We start from the raw sequence: 18,878 nt of genomic DNA on the forward strand, positions 1-18,878 counted from the left end.
TTGAGCTGAGCAATTCTTTTAATTCGTTGTTTGAACTTCTCCTTACTCCTCACCCCTACCTCACATCATTGTGAAAACTCAGAATACCCCTCTTCATATTTCCAAATGTTTATTAAGGGTAATGTCACCCCCAGTTAATAAACACTGGTAGAGAATGGATACATTGCTCATCCTTCTAGGCTGGGCCTTCACTTACCGTTCCTTTCTCTAGTATACTCTTTGGCCTGTTCAAATGTCTCCTTATCAGAGAGGACTTTTCTTTTTAAATTTTTTTATTAATATATAATGTATTATTTATTTCAGGGGTACAGGTCTATGATTCATCAGTCTTACACAATTCACAGCGCTCACCTTAGTACCTACACTCCCCAGTGTCCATCACCCAGTCACCTCAACCCTCCCACCCCCCACCACTCCAGCAACCCTCAGTTTGTTTCCTGAGATTGAGTCTCTTATGGTTTGTCTTCCTCTCCAGTTTCATCTTGTTTCATTTTCCCCTCCCTTCCCCTATGATCCTCTGTCTTGTTTCTCAAATTCCTCATATAAGTGAGATTATATGATACTTGTCTTTCTCTGATTAACTTATTTCACTTAGCATAATACCCTCTAGTTCCATCCACATCGTTGCAAATGGCAAGATTTTATTTTTTTGATGGCTGAATAATATTCCAGTGTGTGTGTGTGTGTGTGTGTGTGTGTGTGTGTGTGTGTGTGTGTGTACACACACCACATCTTCTTTATCCACTCATCTGTTGATGGACATCTAGGCTCTTTCCATAGTTTGGCTATTGTGGACATTGCTTCTATAAACATCGGGGTACACGTACCCCTTCGGATCCCTACATTTGTATCGTTGAGGTAAATAGTAGTGCAGTTGCTGGATCGTAGGGTAGCTCTATTTTCAACTTTTTGAGGAACCTCCACACTGTTTTCCAGAGTGGCTGCACCAGCTTGCATTCCCACCAACAGTGTAGGAGGGTTCCCCTTTCAGAAAGGACTTTTCTGTTTACTCTGTAAAATAGCAAACCCCATTCATGTCCTGCCTCCCAACATTCTCTGCCCCTCTCCCTTTACCTCTTCAGTTTTTTCTAACTACTTACTAGTTACTGTTTATTGTGTCCTCTCCCTTCCCTTCTCCCCATAGAATGCAAGCACTATGATGGCAGGGACTGGCATCTAGAATGATGCTTGACCCGTGGTAGGAAGAGTTCAGATATGTACTGATTTAATGAATAAATGGATAAATTAATATTCTATTTCTCTTAAAGTATTAAGCATCAGTGAGTTTGAGGTTATACTGCTTCTAGTCAAGGGAAGATTTAGTTGCTTTACTCTGGAGGAAGATTTGACATGGTCATAAACAGGAAAAGCTTTAACATAGATACATGCCTGAACAGGAGATCTTTTATTCAACAAATGTTTATTGAGCAACTAGCACATGCCAACTTCTATGCTAGGTTTTAAGGATACAAGGGAAAGAAAAGCCAGCATTGTCCCTATTATCATGGAGTCAGTGGAATGAAATACACATTCACCAAATAGTCATGCAAATAAGTACAAGCTAACTGTGATAAACACCGTCCTTATGAAACAGAATTGGGCTTACAGAGAATATCAGGCCTAGTCAAAGTTTTCCTTCAAAAACAACTGGGGATTTTTTTCCAGCATAAGGCCAATTGCAGACATCGAAGCTTCAAAGCTGTATACCATAGAGAGCACATGGCAAAAATGTTGGCCTGGAAAGAATTTAAAGAGATATAATAACAAGTTTTCTCAGTCAATGTTTAGTCCCTATGCTGTCTAATGATACATTAGGTACTAAAAGGATAAAGAGATATTCGGAATAAACGGGACAAAGTTCCTCCCTTCAAAGAGCATAGAATCAACTGAGAAATCATTGACACGTTTTATCAGTGGTAGACCCCTGGCAATTGTCTATAAATGTGCTGTGTTTTGCTGTTACTCTGCCTCTGAAGATGAGGCACAGAAAGTACCATTGATAGAAATGTCCTTACACACTCGAGATGAAATTTCCACATATTATGATCTCTTAATTTAAATTGCATATTCATATATATTTATTCTTAAGAAACATTTTATTATCAAAGTATTATTTAGGAGCCTTAGGAAAAGGAGCCACTGAAACCTCACAAAGTAGAGTTGGCCAAGAGAAATGTATGGATTAAGAAGCCACGTGCCTTTTTTTTTTTAATTCTTTATTTAAATTCAATTTAGTTAACATATACTGTATTACTAGTTTCAGGGGTAGAATTAAGTGATTAATCAGTTGCATAGAACGCCCAGTGCTCATTACATCAAGTGCCCTCCCTAGTACCCATCACCCAATTATCCCTTCCCCCCACCCACCTCCCCTCCAGCAACCCTCAGAGTTGTTTCCTAGAGGTCAGTGTCTCTTATGGTTTTCCTCCCTCTCTATTTTCATCTTATTTTATTTTTCCTTCCCTTCCCCTATGTTCATCTGTTTTGTTTCTTAAATTCCACATATAAGTGAAATTAAATGGTGTTTATCTTTCTCTGACTGACTTATTTGACTTGGCATAATACCCTCTAGTTCCATCCACATCATTGCACATGGCAAGATCTCATTCTTTTTGATGGCTGAGTAATATTCCATTATACAAATACGCCACATCTTTTTTATCCATTTATCTGTCAAGGGACATCTAGGCTCTTTCCATAGTTTGGCTATTGTGGACATTGCTGCTAAACATTGGGATGCATGTGCCCCTTTGAATCGCTATGTGTGTATCCTTTGAATAAATACCTAGTAGTGCAATTGCTGGGTCATAGGATAACTCAATTTTTAACTTTTGAGGAACCTCCATACTGTTTTCCAGAGTAGCTGTATCAGTTTACATTCCCACCAACAGTGTAAGAGTGCTCCCCTTTCTTCACATCCTGGCCAACATCTGTTGTTTCCTGACTTATTTTAGCTATTCTGAACAGTGTGAGGTGGTATCTCATTGTGGTTTTGATTTGTATTTCTCTGATGCCGAGTGATGTTGAACCTTTTTTCCTGTGTCTGTTGGCCATTTCTATGTCTTCTTTGGAGAAGTGGCTGTTCATGTCTTCTGCCCATTTCAAGACTGAATTTTTTGTTTTTTGGGTGTTGAGTTTGATAAGTTCTTTATAGATTTTGGATACCAGCCCTTTATCTGTTAAGACATTTGCAAATATCTTCCCTCATTCCATAGGTTGCCTTTTAGTCTTGTTGACTGTTTCCATTGCTGTGTGAAAGCTTTTTATCTTGATGAGGTCCCAATAGTTCATTTTTGCCTTTGTCTCCCTTGCCTTTGGAGATGTGTCTTGAAAGAAGTTGCTGTGGCCGATGTCGAAGAGGTTACTGCGTATGTTCTCCTCTAGGATTTCCATGGATTCCTGTCTCACATTTAGATCTTTCATCCATTTTGAGTTGATTTTTGTGTGTGGTGTAAGAAAGTAGTCCAGTTTCATTCTTCTGCATGTTGCTGTCCAATTTTCCCACACCATTTGTTAAAGAGACTATCTTTTTTCCATTGGATATTCTTTCCTGCTTTATTGAAGATTAGTTGACCACACGTGCCTTCTTTTTTAATTCAGTATTTTATCAGTGGAAAGATTAAGAAAGTCTGGTAGGCAAGGGGGCCCAACCATGTATGCATTCTTTTTTTTTTTTTTTTAAGAGAGAGAGAGAGCAGGAGCAGTGGGGAGAGGGAGAAGCAGACTCCCCACTGAACAGGGAGCCTGATATGGGGCTCAATCCCAGGACCCTGAGATCATGACCTGAGTCAAAGGCAGATGCTGCTTAACTGAGCCACCCAGGTGCCTCCGTGTATGCATTCTTTTTACTAGGTATAAGTTGACTGTAGCCAAAAAAAAATTACGTAAGAATAATAATTACAACAATAATAGCTACCATTTTTTGAGCATTTACTATTTGTCAGGTACTGTTCAAAGCAGTCTGTGTAGAATAAATCATTTTGTCCTCACAACAAACATAAGAATATTATTGTCCCTATTTTTAGATAAGGAAGTTGAGTAACACATATATTAGATATCATGTCCAAAGTAACAAAGCTACCTTAAGTGGAAAGGTCAGTATTGGCATTTGAGCAACCTGACTCCACAGACTATGAAGGGAGGGATGATGTACATTGGCTTGTTCTTTAGAGCAGTGGTTTCTAAACCAGTGAGTGTACACTTTAGGGGCTATGTAAAACCATGCATGAGATGCAGGGAGAAAAATCTATGTTCTTCTGTTTGTATTTATTTTCTTCTTTCTTGTTTAAATGTAATATTTTATATATAAAAAGGAACATATAAATTCAGTTAGTCATTCAGTCGCTTTTTATATATCATGATGTAATTTTTCCTAATGCATTGCTAAATGGATTTACAGTTCATGGTATCTGGATTAACTAAACCAGTCCTTACAAATTTCATATTAAAAATAATATTAATAATGTAAACATAGGCAAACCATAAGAAAATGGTAGAGCTGATACCTCAGCATGGGAAGTATGTCAAAAATCAGAAATTATTATGAAAATTATTTGAAATGTAGATTTCTAATTATTGTTAATGGCGAACTTTGTCTTAAATGTATATTGTGCCTTGACATATTTATAAGTAAGAATATAAAGCCATTGTTATTTTCAGGACATTTAAAAGCTGAGTGTATAGAACAGGAAGATGGACCTATACAATTTGAAAACATTATACTAAATGAAAGAAGCCAGATAAAAAAAGCCACATACTGTATGATTCCACTTATATGAAAAGTTCAATAGGCAAACCCATAGATAGAAAAAGTAGATTAGTGGTTGCCAAGGGATAGGAGTAGGAGGAAATAGGGAGTGACTGCTAATGGAGACGCGGTTTCTTTTGGGGGTGATGAAATGTTCTGGAATTAGATAGTGGTCATGGTACTAAAAATCACTTTAAAAAGGTGAATTTTTTGGTATGTGAATTATATCTCAGTAATGCTGTTATTTAAAAAAAAGTTTCAATTTACCACTAGTAAAGAAGATTAAGAATTATTTAAAAATACTATTTTTATGTAATCCTTTGAAATGTTTATCTTCTGTGACCCTTAAAATACTAGAGAAAAAAAAAGTACATATTTGAGGACTCTGTGTGCCCAATTCCTTACCTCCCTTCCCACTTCCCTTTTCTTCTTTGCTAATGGGGATGCATACTTTGAAAAATTTGGAATCATTGTATTAGAGTTGCAAGGGAGAGAAGACGTGTAGGTTCCCTTTAACAGTAATATTTTATTTCAAGTATACAAGGGGATAATAGGTAAGACAGTACATTGTCTTTTTAGATATACTGTACTTTTAGGATTGGGATATACACCAGTTATCATGCAACATCTGAAGGTGTCACCCAGTGTTCTAGATACAATCTAGGGAGTTACTCAGCCACTCAGTTTACATCCCAGAAATATACCTCCCAAGAAAATGAGAATCCAGTTGGGTTGGTTTGTCATGGTAGAGTCTTTCTTTCTTCTTTCTTTTCTTTCTTTCTTTCTTTTTTTTTCTTTCTTTTGTTCTTTCTTTTTTTTTAAGATTTTATTTATTTATTTGAGAGAGCAAGAGCATGTGCATGTGCACCAGCTTGCGGGGAGAGAGAGGGAGAAGCAGACTCCCTGCTGACCGGGGAGCCTGATGCAGGGCTCGATCCCAGAACCCCAAGATCATGACCTGAGCTGAAGGCAGACGCCTAACCTACTGAGCCACCCAGGTGCTGCCCATGATAGAGTATTTCTTTTGGGTACTGTTTCATGCCAAGCCAAGTTAGAAGTCCTTACCTTCATGAGCTGGTAGAAAAGAGGCTATCAAAGGATTCCATTGACTATAGATGGTGATTTTGAGAATACATTTTAGTAATATACTAACCTAAAATTAGATTAAGAATGTTTCATTGTAAATTAGGAATGGCATGATTTTTTTTTTTTAAGAGAGAGAGTGGGGGCTGGGGGCAGAGGGAGAGAGAGAGAGAGAAAATCTCAAGTAGACTCCCCACTGAGCATGGAGCCTGGTGTGGGGCTCACTCTCATGACCTGATATCATGACCTGAGCCAAAATCAAGAGTCAGACACTTAACTGACTGAGCCATCCAGGTGCTCCAGGAATGGCATGATTTTGAATGAGAAAGTAGAGTGTTTATATGTAAAAAGATAATTGTAAAATTGTCTTATGGTGTCACAATTTCATGGGTTCATTGTTCTTTAATTTCTTAATTTGCTATGCCAATATTATTGGAAGAAAAGCTGCAAGAATCTTAATTAAAGCGAGTTTAAATGATTGATTTTTAAATGAGTAAGTTTTTCTGATTAAAAAAGGTAATGCTATTTTTTCTTAAGTCCTAAATGATTTCTAAAAATGGTATTTGAAAGATATAAATGTATAATGACTTATATTCAATGAATTTTTTTATCGAAGTATAATTAACATACAGTGTTATATTAGTTTGAGGTGAATGGTAGAATGAGTCAACAATTCTATACAGTATTCACTGCTCAAAATAAATGTATTCTTTAATCCTCTTTATCTATCTCACCACCCCCACTTCCCCTCTGACAGCCACCGTTTTGTTCTCAGTATTTAAGGGTCTGAGGTTTTTTTTTTCTTTTTTTCTGTTTGTTTTGTTTCTTAAATTCTACATATGTGTGAGAACATATGTATTTTTCTTATTGTGTTGGACTTACTTCATTTAGCATTGTTATACCATCTTTCTCCATCCATATTGCTTTAAATGGCAATATTTCATTCTTTTATATGACTAATATTCTACTACCACATATATATGTGTGTGTATCTTTGTATATATACATGTACATTTACATATATACATGTACACACACATACACACACACACATCTATACCGCTTCTTTTATCCATTCATCTATGGATGGACACTTGGGTTGCTTCCATATCTTAGCTATTATAATTACTGCTGCTATAAACATAGGGGTGCATATATCTTTTCAAATTAGTGTTTTTATTTTCTTAGGGTAAATACTCAGTAATGGAATCACTGGATCATATGGTAATTCTATTTTCAATTTTTTAAGTAACCTCTATACTGCTTTTCACAGTGGCTACAGCAGTTTGCATTCCTACCAACAGTGCATGAGTGTTCCTTTTTCTCTAAATCTTTGCCAACATTTGTTATTTCTTGTCTTTTTGATCCTAGCCATTCTCACAGGTGTGAGGTAACATCTCATTGTGGTTTTGGTTTACATTTCCTTGAGTATTTGCATTGCTCAACTGATTTGAGCACCATTTCATGTGTCTGTTGGCCATCTGTATGTCTTCTTTGGAACAATGTCTGTTTAGGTCCTCTACCCATTTTTAATCAGATTATTTGGTGTTTGTTTTGGTGTTGGGTTGTATAAATTCTTTATGTATTTTGGTTATTAACTCCTTATCAGATATATCATTTGCAAATATCTTCTCCCATTCATTAGGTTACCTTTTCGTATTGCTGATAGTTACCTTTGCTGTGCAGAAGCTTTTTATTTTGATGTAATCCCAATAGTTTATTTTTGCTTTTGTTGCCCTTGCCTGAAGAGACATTATCTACAAAAATGTTGCTAAATCCAGTGACAAATTACTGTCTTTTCCCTTAGGAGGTTTATGGTTTCAGGCCTCACATTTAAGTTTTTAATCCATCTTGAGCTTATTTTTATGTATGGTAAAAGAAAAATGGTCCAGTTTCATTCTTTTGCATCTAGCTGTCCAGTTTTTCCAATACCATTTGTTGAAGAGATTGTATTTTCCCTGTTGTACTTTTTGAGTATACCAAGAAAAGCCCAGCAAAGTTTTTAATTTTAATTTTAACTTTAAAATTGAAAACTCATTAATGAATGCTTCAAATTGAGCAGCCTTTCAACTAATTATCAAGCCAAAATGATAATTTAATATAATGATATTATATTCTTTCTACAGGTTTTATTGAAAACTACAGCTGGAGATATTGACATAGAGTTGTGGTCAAAAGAAGCTCCTAAAGCTTGCAGAAATTTCATTCAGCTTTGTTTGGAAGGTAATCATAACTCTTGAGTTTTATTCTGTAGGAGAAATTTTATTAATTTACAAATAAACTGAAGTGTGTCTTTCCACAACACTGAAGCCTGCTGTTAAATGGTGGTGATGAATGATAGGAGTTGATATGAGTGATACGGTGTTGAGCTACTCTGTCAGGAAATAGAGAGAGGAAATAAAGACTGTCTTTCAAATCTATGTATCTTTAGCAGAGAAATTTATCTCACCAGTAAAACTTTGATCCTTTTTTATCTTTTTGTCTATTCCCCACTTCTTTCTTTCATCCTCTAAAGGTACTCCCTAAGATTGCCTTGAGTTCTCCATTTTCTTTACCCTTCAGTTGTTACTTCTATCCAAGTAACTATCAAATTTAGAATTCCAGCCATTTCCTCTCTTCTTCACTTTAATTTACATATCCAAGTGCCTAGTGGACTTTACTCCTGTCTTCCTCTGCCAGCTATAACTAAACCAGATTGCCTTGACTTTCACCTGCATAATTGTGATTGCCTTTTACCTGGTCTTTCTCTCTGTCATCTTTAATGTTTACCCTCTTATTTATTCATCTGGCAGCTGAATCCTCAGACGGCTTGGCTTCCTAGCTTTCCAACCTTGTTTTTCATTGCACTAAATAACCATATGGTTTCTTTCACTTGACTATTATTTTTATTTCCTGAGCAGTCCCTTCCCATTTTCACTTTCACACATCCTCATATCTTCATTCATAACCTCAGTCTCCTTTTCGGAATACTTTTTCTTTCCTTCTTTACTGTTTAAGTCTACCCACTTTTAAATCTCTGTCGAGAATTCCATCTTCTCCATGAAGCCTTCCATCCAGCATTCAGTGATGTCATTATCAATGTTTCCAGTATGATTTTAGATTGAGACACAAAGTGACTATTTTTCATTCACTAAACTTTACAGAATTATACATCCACTTGAGTGTTTTCTTCTTCAGAATATTCCCTTATAGAACTAAACATTCTAAATATTTTTGTAACTTGTTGACTTTTAGAATACATTGAGTATGGTTTCGAATATCTCCAGTGATGGCAATCATTGTCTTTTTAAGTTATATCTGATTTGTAGGGACAGACAAGGTTAATCAGGTATCAGAAAACAGCATTTTGAGTCAAAAGCAAGGTGTGAAAGAGAACCTAATATAACCAGTAAGAGGGTACAGCAAGAGCTCTCCAAATAATAATTACACAAATAGATAATTACCAGGGGGAGATTTAAGATATAAAAATACACAGACCCCCCCCAAAAAAAAACTGCCAAAAAAAATAGAACTACATCTGCAAAGACCATTATTAATAATTGCTATGGCAGGCAGGAAGGAAATTGAGTCAGACAGATAGTACAGAGAAGCCTCAAATAACTATCAACAGAACCAAGAAACACAGTAGACACAGAGAAGTCAGACTTGTTTCTGGAAAGAAGTTTTGAAGACTCAAAAGCTCAGATTTTACAGGGGAAGAGTGAAAGTACAAAAACATTAGAAAGAGTGAATGGTAATTAATAATCCATGACCAGGTGAATGGAAGAAACAGAAAACATCTGGATATAATATGATAGCGAAGAAGAAATAAAGTTCTTAAGTTAGGTCATGGTGGAACTTAATTGGAACAACAAAAAATTATTCCCCTACTTATAAGAATACAAGGAGACAGAAAAAAGAATAGGAAAATCATAAGAAAAATAACTAGAGCAATTCTCTTAAATTGAACAGGTGAAAGACAGAATTATTACTGCAAAAGCTAACAAGAAGCCTGAGAAGACTAATTTAAATGAAGATACTCCCAAATTAAAGTCAGGGTTTTAAAAATACAATTTAGAGAACCCCATTTTAATTCACTAATTCTATGATTTAAACAAGTCATGATATTTCTAAATCTTAAAACATTCATATCAGTATTTACTTCAAAAAGGGTTGATTTCCAGAATTAAAAAGGAAATGAGTAAAAACCAGGAAGGTGGAACATGACATATATATGGCAGTTAAAGGGAAGTTTTTAGTTGTTTTTTTAGCTTTGCTGAGGTATTATAGACAAATAAAAATTGTATATATTTAGGATGTACATGATTTTTTTAAGTGTACAATGTGATGATTTAAGACACATATACACTGTGAAATGATTATCACAATCAAGTTAAGTAACATATCCATCACCTTACATAGTTACCTTGTGAGTGTATGTGTGGTGAGAACACTTGAGATCTACTCTCTTAGTGAATTTCAAGTATACAACACAGTACTGTTAATTATAACTTCCATGCTGTACATTGGATCCCCAGAAGTTATTCATTTTATAATTAAAAATTTATGGGGTGGCTGGATGGCTCAGTCAGTTAAGCATCTGCCTTCAGCTCAGGTCATGATCCCAGGGTCCTGGGTTGGAGCCCCGGGTCAGGTTGGGCTCTCTACTCCACAGGGGGTCAGTTTCTCCTTCTCCCTCACCCCCTCCCCCTTCTCATTCTCTCTCTCTCTCTCGCTCGCTCACTCTCAAATAAAGAAATAACATCTTTAAAAAATTAAAAAGAAATTTATACCTTTTGACCAACATCTCCCCATTTTTCTCACCCACCAGCACCTGGCAACTACTATTTTACTCTCCAGTTCTATGAGTTTGACATTTTTTTTTTAAAAGATGTTATTTATTTATTTGACAGAGAGAGACACAGCAAGAGAGAGAACACAAGCAAGGGGAGTGGGAGAGGGAGAAGCAGGCTTCCCGCAGAGCAGGGAGCCAGATGTGGGGCTCAATCCCAGGACCCTGGGATCATGACCTAAGCTGAAGGCAGACGCTTAACGACTGAGCCACCCAGGTGCCCCAAGTTTGACATTTTTAGATTCCACATACAAGTGATATCATACAGAATTCATCATTCTGTGTCTGGGGGAAGTTTTTAGTTTTTATGAAAATGAAAGATCTATAGTTACATAGACTTAATCTTGGATTTCAGGTTTTGGGGAATAGGTAAACATTTAAAAGTGAGTGAAAATTTAAAAAAATTTAAGTTTAAGAAAAGGTTTAAGAAGCTAGAAGGAAAGGGAAGCTTGTTGCTTTTGATAATTTTCTTGGTTCCTCTGAAGTTTGAGGAAGGAATAAAATTTTAGGTTAGCAAAACAAAGTGGGAAGCAGAAATATTTGTTTAAAAAAACAAAGAGGCTAAAATAAATAGGGCAGACAGATAACAAATGAGTTTTAAATAAAAAGTTATTCCTTAAAGTATTTATAAAATTAAACAGAAACACCAGATTCTGGAAGAAATACACATAAATCACTTAAAAATGCAGATGTAAATTCCTATATTATACTTGGCAGAAATACAATTAGACAAAGTATATTATGATATCCATATACTGTATAGCCAGAAATACAAATATAATGGAAAATACCAGAACCACAGCAGCCAAATAGGAAATTTAATATTTAAGATACATGAAAATTTCTTTCTTCAATAGTGGAGAAAAATCAGGAGACTATTATGAATACACATAATGAAGTTATAAAACCTCTTTCTTCAAAATACTTATGGGAATGATACATAAACATTTAAGAAGTCAAACATTGCGGGCAATATAATCTATTATGGTACATAGTAAGCTAGAAGGACAACCATAAATGCATAGTTCAGCAGTATTATTAATATGTTATATGGAAATAGAAATAGTGGAGATGAATTTTGTGGACATTTAAAATTTTAGCTGTAGTAGATTAAATACAAAATTATGGTGTAGAGAAATTATAGAAAGTCCCTACTCAATATATATAGTATTATAATAACTTCATTCATCTAACAAGAGTATAATTAGGAAAATTAAAAAAGTTTAAAGTAAAAAGCCAATTGAAGGGCTTAACAGGAAATAGGAAAAAGGAGTAAGATGGGTAATTTTAAAATCTGAAAGCACAAGTAATGAAGATCTCTTTCATGTCCCCCTTCCCTCACATCTAATAGATTACTGAGTCTTATAGACCCTGCTTCCTAGAGAATTCTTAAATATGTGCACCTCCGTATAAGTCACAGTCAGGTTTTACTCTTGGGACAATAGTTGCTTCTCACTCTAGCCTTTGTCGTTTCCATTCCATTCTTCTTACTGAGTTTGAGTGATCTTTTGAAAAAGCAGATCTGATCAAAATGTTGATTGACTGCATATTAGGGACCAAAGCTTTCTGATATAGACTGGGGTATGTTATATATTTAAATTTGTAGAATTTAAGTGAAAATATTAAAGTTTGACCTGGCATTTTTGTTGGACTTGAAAATTTATAGATTACCTCCATATTATCTTATTTAATCTTCAAAACAATACTGTGAGTTAATTTATAATATTTTATAATGAGAAAATTATATGTACATCATCGTGGGCAATAGTTAAAAATACTGTATTGCATATTTGGAAGTTGGTAAGAAAGTAGATCTTAAAAGTTCTCATGGCAAGAAAAAGGAATTTGTAACTGTGAGGTGCTGGATGTTAGACTTAACTGTGGTGAACACTGCACAGTATAAACATATATTGAATCATGTTGTACACGTGAAACCACTGTAATGTTAAATGTCAATTATATCTCCATTTTTAAGAAAAGGGTGGGAGAAGTATGTTTAAGGCTAGCCAGCCAACAAGATGCATGACTCAGAACTCCTGAATGCTGCATAGTTTTAACCTACTCTGAGTAAATGGTTACTTATAGGAGAGATACTTCTAGACTGTTTTTACAGTTTCTGTATGTAACCAAGGAGCACTTCTTTGCACTGGGGATCTCCTGCCAATATAGCTTTAAAGTATGGATTTTAGGTCCAGATAGATCTTGCAAATGTAAATAATTATATTTATTTACATTTATTTACATTATAATACAGTGGCTGTATTATAGTACTTTATGAATTATGATAAACCATAGTCTTGTTTTGACTCATAAAGTAGGCACTTGATTTGTCTTTGTCATTGAGTGAGTTAGGTTGTGTTTAGGTGCAAGAGAAGACTCAGCTCAATATTATTTACATAATAAAGACATTTATAATCCTGTATGACAAGAAATCTGGTGTCAGGCAGTTCTGCAGCTCAGTGAAGCTTTCAGGGAACTACGCTTTTTCTCCATCTTTCTGCTTTGCAATCCTTAAGCATGTGACTGAGCTAGGACTACACTCAGTAATCAACACCATCTCCCATCTACTCTGCTGCTACATGTTTTTTGTTTGTTTGTTTTTACAACAATAAGAATAGGTTTTGCTTATTCAGCACTTCCTTCAGGGCTACACATATATTCTACATATATTTTCCTTTTAATATAAGCTCTCTGATTCTGTCAAACCGTAAATATTGCCCTTCTGCCCCCACCAACTTCTTGGCTCAGGATTTACCTCACTGAGATGCCATACTTCTGCCACATACAACTTCTTCTTGGTGAAGTATCCTTAATGATTTCAGGTTCCAGATAATAAGTACTATTGGGAGATTGTATATGATCCCTCTTGTATATTTATAGCTTCCAAATAACATATTTATACATAAACTGTAATCTGGAGTTGGAGAGAATCCTGGAAATAATTACAACACAACAACAACCATGCTTTTTGTAGAAATTGTGCTGTTTGGGGTAGACATTTTATAGTAAGTAGGGAAGAAAGGGTTTGAATTACGAGCCTATTTAATAGTCTGAGAAAAAAATCCTGTGACTCTAATTATATTAACTCTGAAAGCTATACACTTTGTTTTAGACTTTGCTAAATTATTTTAAATTTCTTTCAGCATATTATGACAACACCATTTTTCATAGAGTTGTACCTGGTTTTATAGTCCAAGGGGGAGATCCTACTGGCACAGGGACTGGTGGAGAGTCTATCTATGGAGCCCCATTCAAGGTGAAACTGAATTTTTATTGTTATTTATTTGCAAATCAGTTTGGATTGCTTAATCGAAAATGACTGTGCCCCACGTGAAAAAAATGCATTTCACATTAGTGCACAAAATCTGGTACCTATCACATGTTTAGGATTATACAGGTATAAGAGCAGCACTTCCCCTATCAAGCATTCTAAGTTGTCTTATTGCTAACTTTTATGCTAGATTGAATTGAGGTGGAGCTGCAGGTGGTCATGAGGAAAATGTGAGTCAGAAAAAAACTATATAACATAATTCTTGATATCTGACAATATCTGATCTCTGGAACTCTGTAAATATAAAAGATTTTTAGAACATTTCATATGCCATCCTATTTTAAAATATTTTATTTCACACTATATGGAATTTATATTAATCTGTTTGGACCGTTATAATAAAATACCACTGATGGGTTGGCTTAAACAACAGAAATTTATTTCTCACAGTTCTGGAGGCTAAGACATACAGTACTGGCATTCAGTTTCCGGTGAATGGTCTCTTCCTGGCTTGCAGATGGCCACCTCCTTGCTGTGTCTTCACATGGTAGAGAGAGCGAGCTCTGGTGTCTCTTCCTCTTTTTATAAGGGCACTAGCACTCCTGGATTAGGGTTTCACACTTACGACATCATTTAACTCTTATCTCCTTACAGGCCCTATCTGCAATACAGTCACACTGGGGGTTAGAGCTTCATTGTATGAATTTTGGGGAGACGCAATTCAGTCCAAAGCAGAATTCATTCTTAATTATGCATGACAGACCTTTGTAGCCTAAAATGCATGCCATAACAGGAAATCACAATGGGACAGAAGAATTAGTATAAAAAAAGTTAGAAAAAAGTATATTAATCAAGAATAGGTCAGTGATTTGTTAACTGCCTACATAGATCTAAAAAGAAAAAAAGATTATCATAGTTAATAATAGTGGGTTCAAATAAAAACTACAAGGTAGGTTATTTATTAATCTGATGGTACCAATATCGTTCTTTGAATGAATAAACATCAGTAGCTCTTAAAATATGAGAATTTTTGAATACATCATGTTTATACTAATGAGCTAGAGGGTCTGGACTTTCTTTTAATTTTTTACTGGGTCACTGTGTGATTCTTGAGAAAAATACTTGAACTGTTTGCTTTAATTTTCAGATGATAATGGCCTTAGAAAATGAGGAATGGTTATAATAAAAAAGTCTCAAATATCACTAAAAAACTATTTTGTATTTTACCAAATTGAGATGTCTCATGATTTTAGATCTTCCACCTAGTAGGAAGCATTTGTTTATTCTATTGTTTGGTGTAACAGAATTGCGCTTTCTCATAATTCCTTTCTAAATTGAGATTTTTGCTTATTATGTAATATCGTTATCTTGTTAAGTTTTTCAATTAGGCAATTTTTGATACAGTATAAAGAGTTATGACTCTTTTTTGTTTGTTTTTTGTTTTTTTTAAGATTCTATTTATTTGTCACAGAGAGAGAAAGAGGGAGAGAGAGAGCACAATCAGGGGGAGCGGCAGGTAGAGGTAGAGGGAGAATCAGGCTCCCTGCTGAGCAAGGCACCTGATGTGGGTCTCAATCCCAAGACCCTGGGACCATGACCTAAGTAAGCCTAAGGCAGATGCTTAACCAACTGAGCCACCCAGGCATCCCAAGTTTATGACTCTCTGAGCTCAAAGCTTTGACAGTTATTTATTAAGGAAAAAATAACTTTTTTTCTGAAAAGCACTGATTACATCATATGGCTATATTATAAACGAGTCTAGTATCAGGTCTGGATAGAAATTCAGATGCTTACAGGCTAGTGAAGTCAAGTTTAACAGTACTGAAGGAAAGTAAGTATTGGATTTGATTATACTTGAAAATCAGTTAAATAAAACTTTAGCATTTTTTATTAGAAGTTGTATAGAACCTTGTTAACTAAGAGACTAATGTATGTTATGTAGCTCTACCATAGCAGGAAATCCACCTTAGAGAGGCTTGCTCTGGTTCTTTGGAAAACTGGCAAATGGGACCAGTGCCAGTTCAGAAAATATTCAACAAAGACCTTTAAAAAAACAGAGTAAAGCACATAGCACGATTATAGTAGATTCCTTGAATTAAAAAACAAGAAGAAAGGGGGGCCTGGTGGCTCAGTCGTTAAGCATCTGCCTTCGGCTCAGGTCATGATCTCAGGGTCCTGGGATCGAGCCCCACATTGGGCTCCCTGCTCCATGGGAAGCCCTGCTTCTCCCTCTCCCACTCCCCTTGTTTATGTTCCCTCTCTCGCTGTGTCTCTGTCTGTCAAATAAATAAATAAGATCTTCAAAGAAAAAAAAAGACAAGAAGAAAGCCATTTTTTCATGACCTTTAAAATGGAGTGTGGAGGGGCAGTCGTTGAAGACCCTGCAATGACTCAAAGGTAGTTTTTTTGGAGAAAAAAATAGAACATTCTAAAAAGTTAGATAACTTTGAGGGATGGGAATAGGGGAATGACTTAGAAATCTCTTCCCCTTTGAGTGCCCTTTTTCCATGTAAATAGGCAGCTTTCCCATAAAATAGGATAAATTTGTGGTTGAGGATGTTTAGAAGATGCTTACAGGCTAGTGAAGTCAAGTTTAACAGTACTGAAGGGAAGTAAGTATTGGATTTGATTATACTTGAAAATCAGTTAAATAAAACTTTAGCATTTTTTATTAGAAGTTGTATAGAACCTTGTTAACTGAATATGAAGACCCTTATAACTGAGATCATATACTAAACTTTTTTTTTTTTTAATGCTTCAGGATGAATTCCACTCACGGTTACGTTTTAATCGGAGAGGACTGGTTGCCATGGCAAATGCTGGTCCTCATGATAATGGCAGCCAGTTTTTCTTTACACTGGGTCGAGCAGATGAACTCAACAATAAGCATACCATTTTTGGAAAGGTTTGTGTCCAGTTATCTTCAGCTTCTGTGATACATATGACCAATTTATCTAGAAGCTGCCCTCATAAAAATATTTCCTGGGATTTTGTTTATTATTTCTAAAACTGATGGAATATATTCCTTTTACAATGAACTATGAGGGACCACCTTAATTTTTTATTTGTAAGTTTCAAATAAGTCATTGATTATGACTTTAAAAATTTTTTTCCAACATCATACTAATGATTTTAGCTACTGTGTCGCTCATCTGATATTGTTTTTATGTTTTCAGAAACCTAGGTATTATCTAGGTCACAACATTTAGTAGTTTAAAGTTTATTTTTGTCGATGATGAATTCCCTTAAAGTGGAAGTCATGTTAATATTAAAACTTTTTACCTGAAATATTACTTTGGGTTGTACCTATTTAATCGTGCTCACATTTAACATCTTTCTTTAAAAGGGGATTCTGGGGTTTTGTTTTTTCACTCTCCCTTCTAAAAAATATATTCCCACCTGTTTAAGTCTTGGGCATGTTAGACATCACTATGTATAGCTCCCTCTACTGGTTCAATAGGAATGGTTTCCCCACAGTCTAGGCAAAACTGGACTTTGTGAGGATGAAAGGGAAAAAAACAGCACAACTGGAAAACTGATATTATTTTAAAACTGCTGAGAAATGTTGAATGAAAGGACCCATGCTGAAAACATGCAATACAATATGGTTGCCTAAAACTTAAAAACATAGGTTAAGAAATAGGTACATTTGAACCACTACAACACAGGTTGTCTGATGTTCATAGATTTTCCTTCCTATTTTTAAAAAAAAATGAAAGCATATAATAAAGTGATATTTATATTGTCATTCTGCACCGCTTTTTACAATTGCTAATATATACCTTTCACATTAGAGACACAGTATAGCATAGTGATAAGAATTCAGAAAGCCTGTCACTGTTGGTTCCGTAACGTCTTTGAATTTCAGTTTTCTTATCTAGAGAAGGAGGATAATGACAGTACCTGCTTTTAGGATGTTTGTGAGACTATAAGAAGTTAATGTCTGCAAAGCACTTACGTATGATATTGTTATTTGCTTGTTCCACCCAATTCTAAAATCTGAATTTGTTTATTTTGTTTGAATGAAAAGTTGTCATTCAGTACGAGGTTACTTGGCATTATATTTTCACTTTTAATAAAACCTGATGTTAAATATATGTTGGAAGTTTTCTAAAAATGTTATTGAGGGATTGAACTCCCTTTCTGCTTTTTCCCCTGAAGATGAAGTTGCTTTATTTGCATTATTTAATGCATAGGCTCCTATATAAAAATAAGAGATTTCCTTTTAATTATCGGAAAATATTTTCAGAAGCCCTCCCTTATTTCCAAGAATGAATATAAGAGTTTACAGTTAAGTTTTCTTTTTTCTTTGATAGGTCACAGGGGATACAGTATATAACATGCTGCGGTTGACAGAAGTTGACGTAGATGAGGAAGAAAGACCACGTAATCCACACAGAATAAGAAGCTGTGAGGTAGGAACATGATGTCTAAGATATAGCAGTTAAACTATCATGTAAGAGAAGCAGGCTGTTAGTATTTTTAAACTACTGGATAAAGGCTTTATACTAAATTAACATCACAATTCAGATTTTATCTCTGTAATTTAGGCACAATTTCTGATTAAGAATTTTTTTTTTAATTGAAGGTTTTGATTTCAAAGATGAGACTTTAGCTGATAATCCAATGTATGAAAACCTTGACTTATAAGGGAAAGTTAGAAGAATTAGGCTTATTTAGTTCAATGAAGTGCCTTCCTAGGTAATTTCAGAGTGACCCTTCATTGAGGAAATAAGGTCCTTGGAAGCATTTGATTTGGGGTCAAAACTCTGAGTTTGTCTTGCTTACTAGGTATTATATTTTCTTGAATATTTTTCCCTTTTGTAAAATAAGGATAAAATACCTTTTACTTAATTGCACATAGGATTATCAGGAGAATCCAGTGAGGCCATGTAAGTGGAAGTACTTTATGTAGTAAATATATCACTAGACTTATAATAGTTATG

General features: G+C 35.1%; 1 protein-coding gene across 1 annotated transcript in view; it reads left to right on the forward strand.

The window, feature by feature from the left end:
- The window catches only part of CWC27 (CWC27 spliceosome associated cyclophilin), a 195,651-nt gene that overhangs the window by 1,297 nt on the left and 175,476 nt on the right, over window positions 1–18,878 (forward strand). The window contains exons 2-5 of the mRNA XM_027605258.1: window positions 7,957–8,053; window positions 13,805–13,917; window positions 16,694–16,837; window positions 18,249–18,347. Coding sequence (XP_027461059.1) covers window positions 7,957–8,053; window positions 13,805–13,917; window positions 16,694–16,837; window positions 18,249–18,347 — 453 coding nt within the window. The remainder of the gene's footprint in view (window positions 1–7,956; window positions 8,054–13,804; window positions 13,918–16,693; window positions 16,838–18,248; window positions 18,348–18,878) is intronic.

Source organism: Zalophus californianus, chromosome 5 (genome assembly GCF_009762305.2).
Source record: "Zalophus californianus isolate mZalCal1 chromosome 5, mZalCal1.pri.v2, whole genome shotgun sequence".
Taxonomy (NCBI): Eukaryota; Metazoa; Chordata; class Mammalia; order Carnivora; family Otariidae; genus Zalophus; species Zalophus californianus.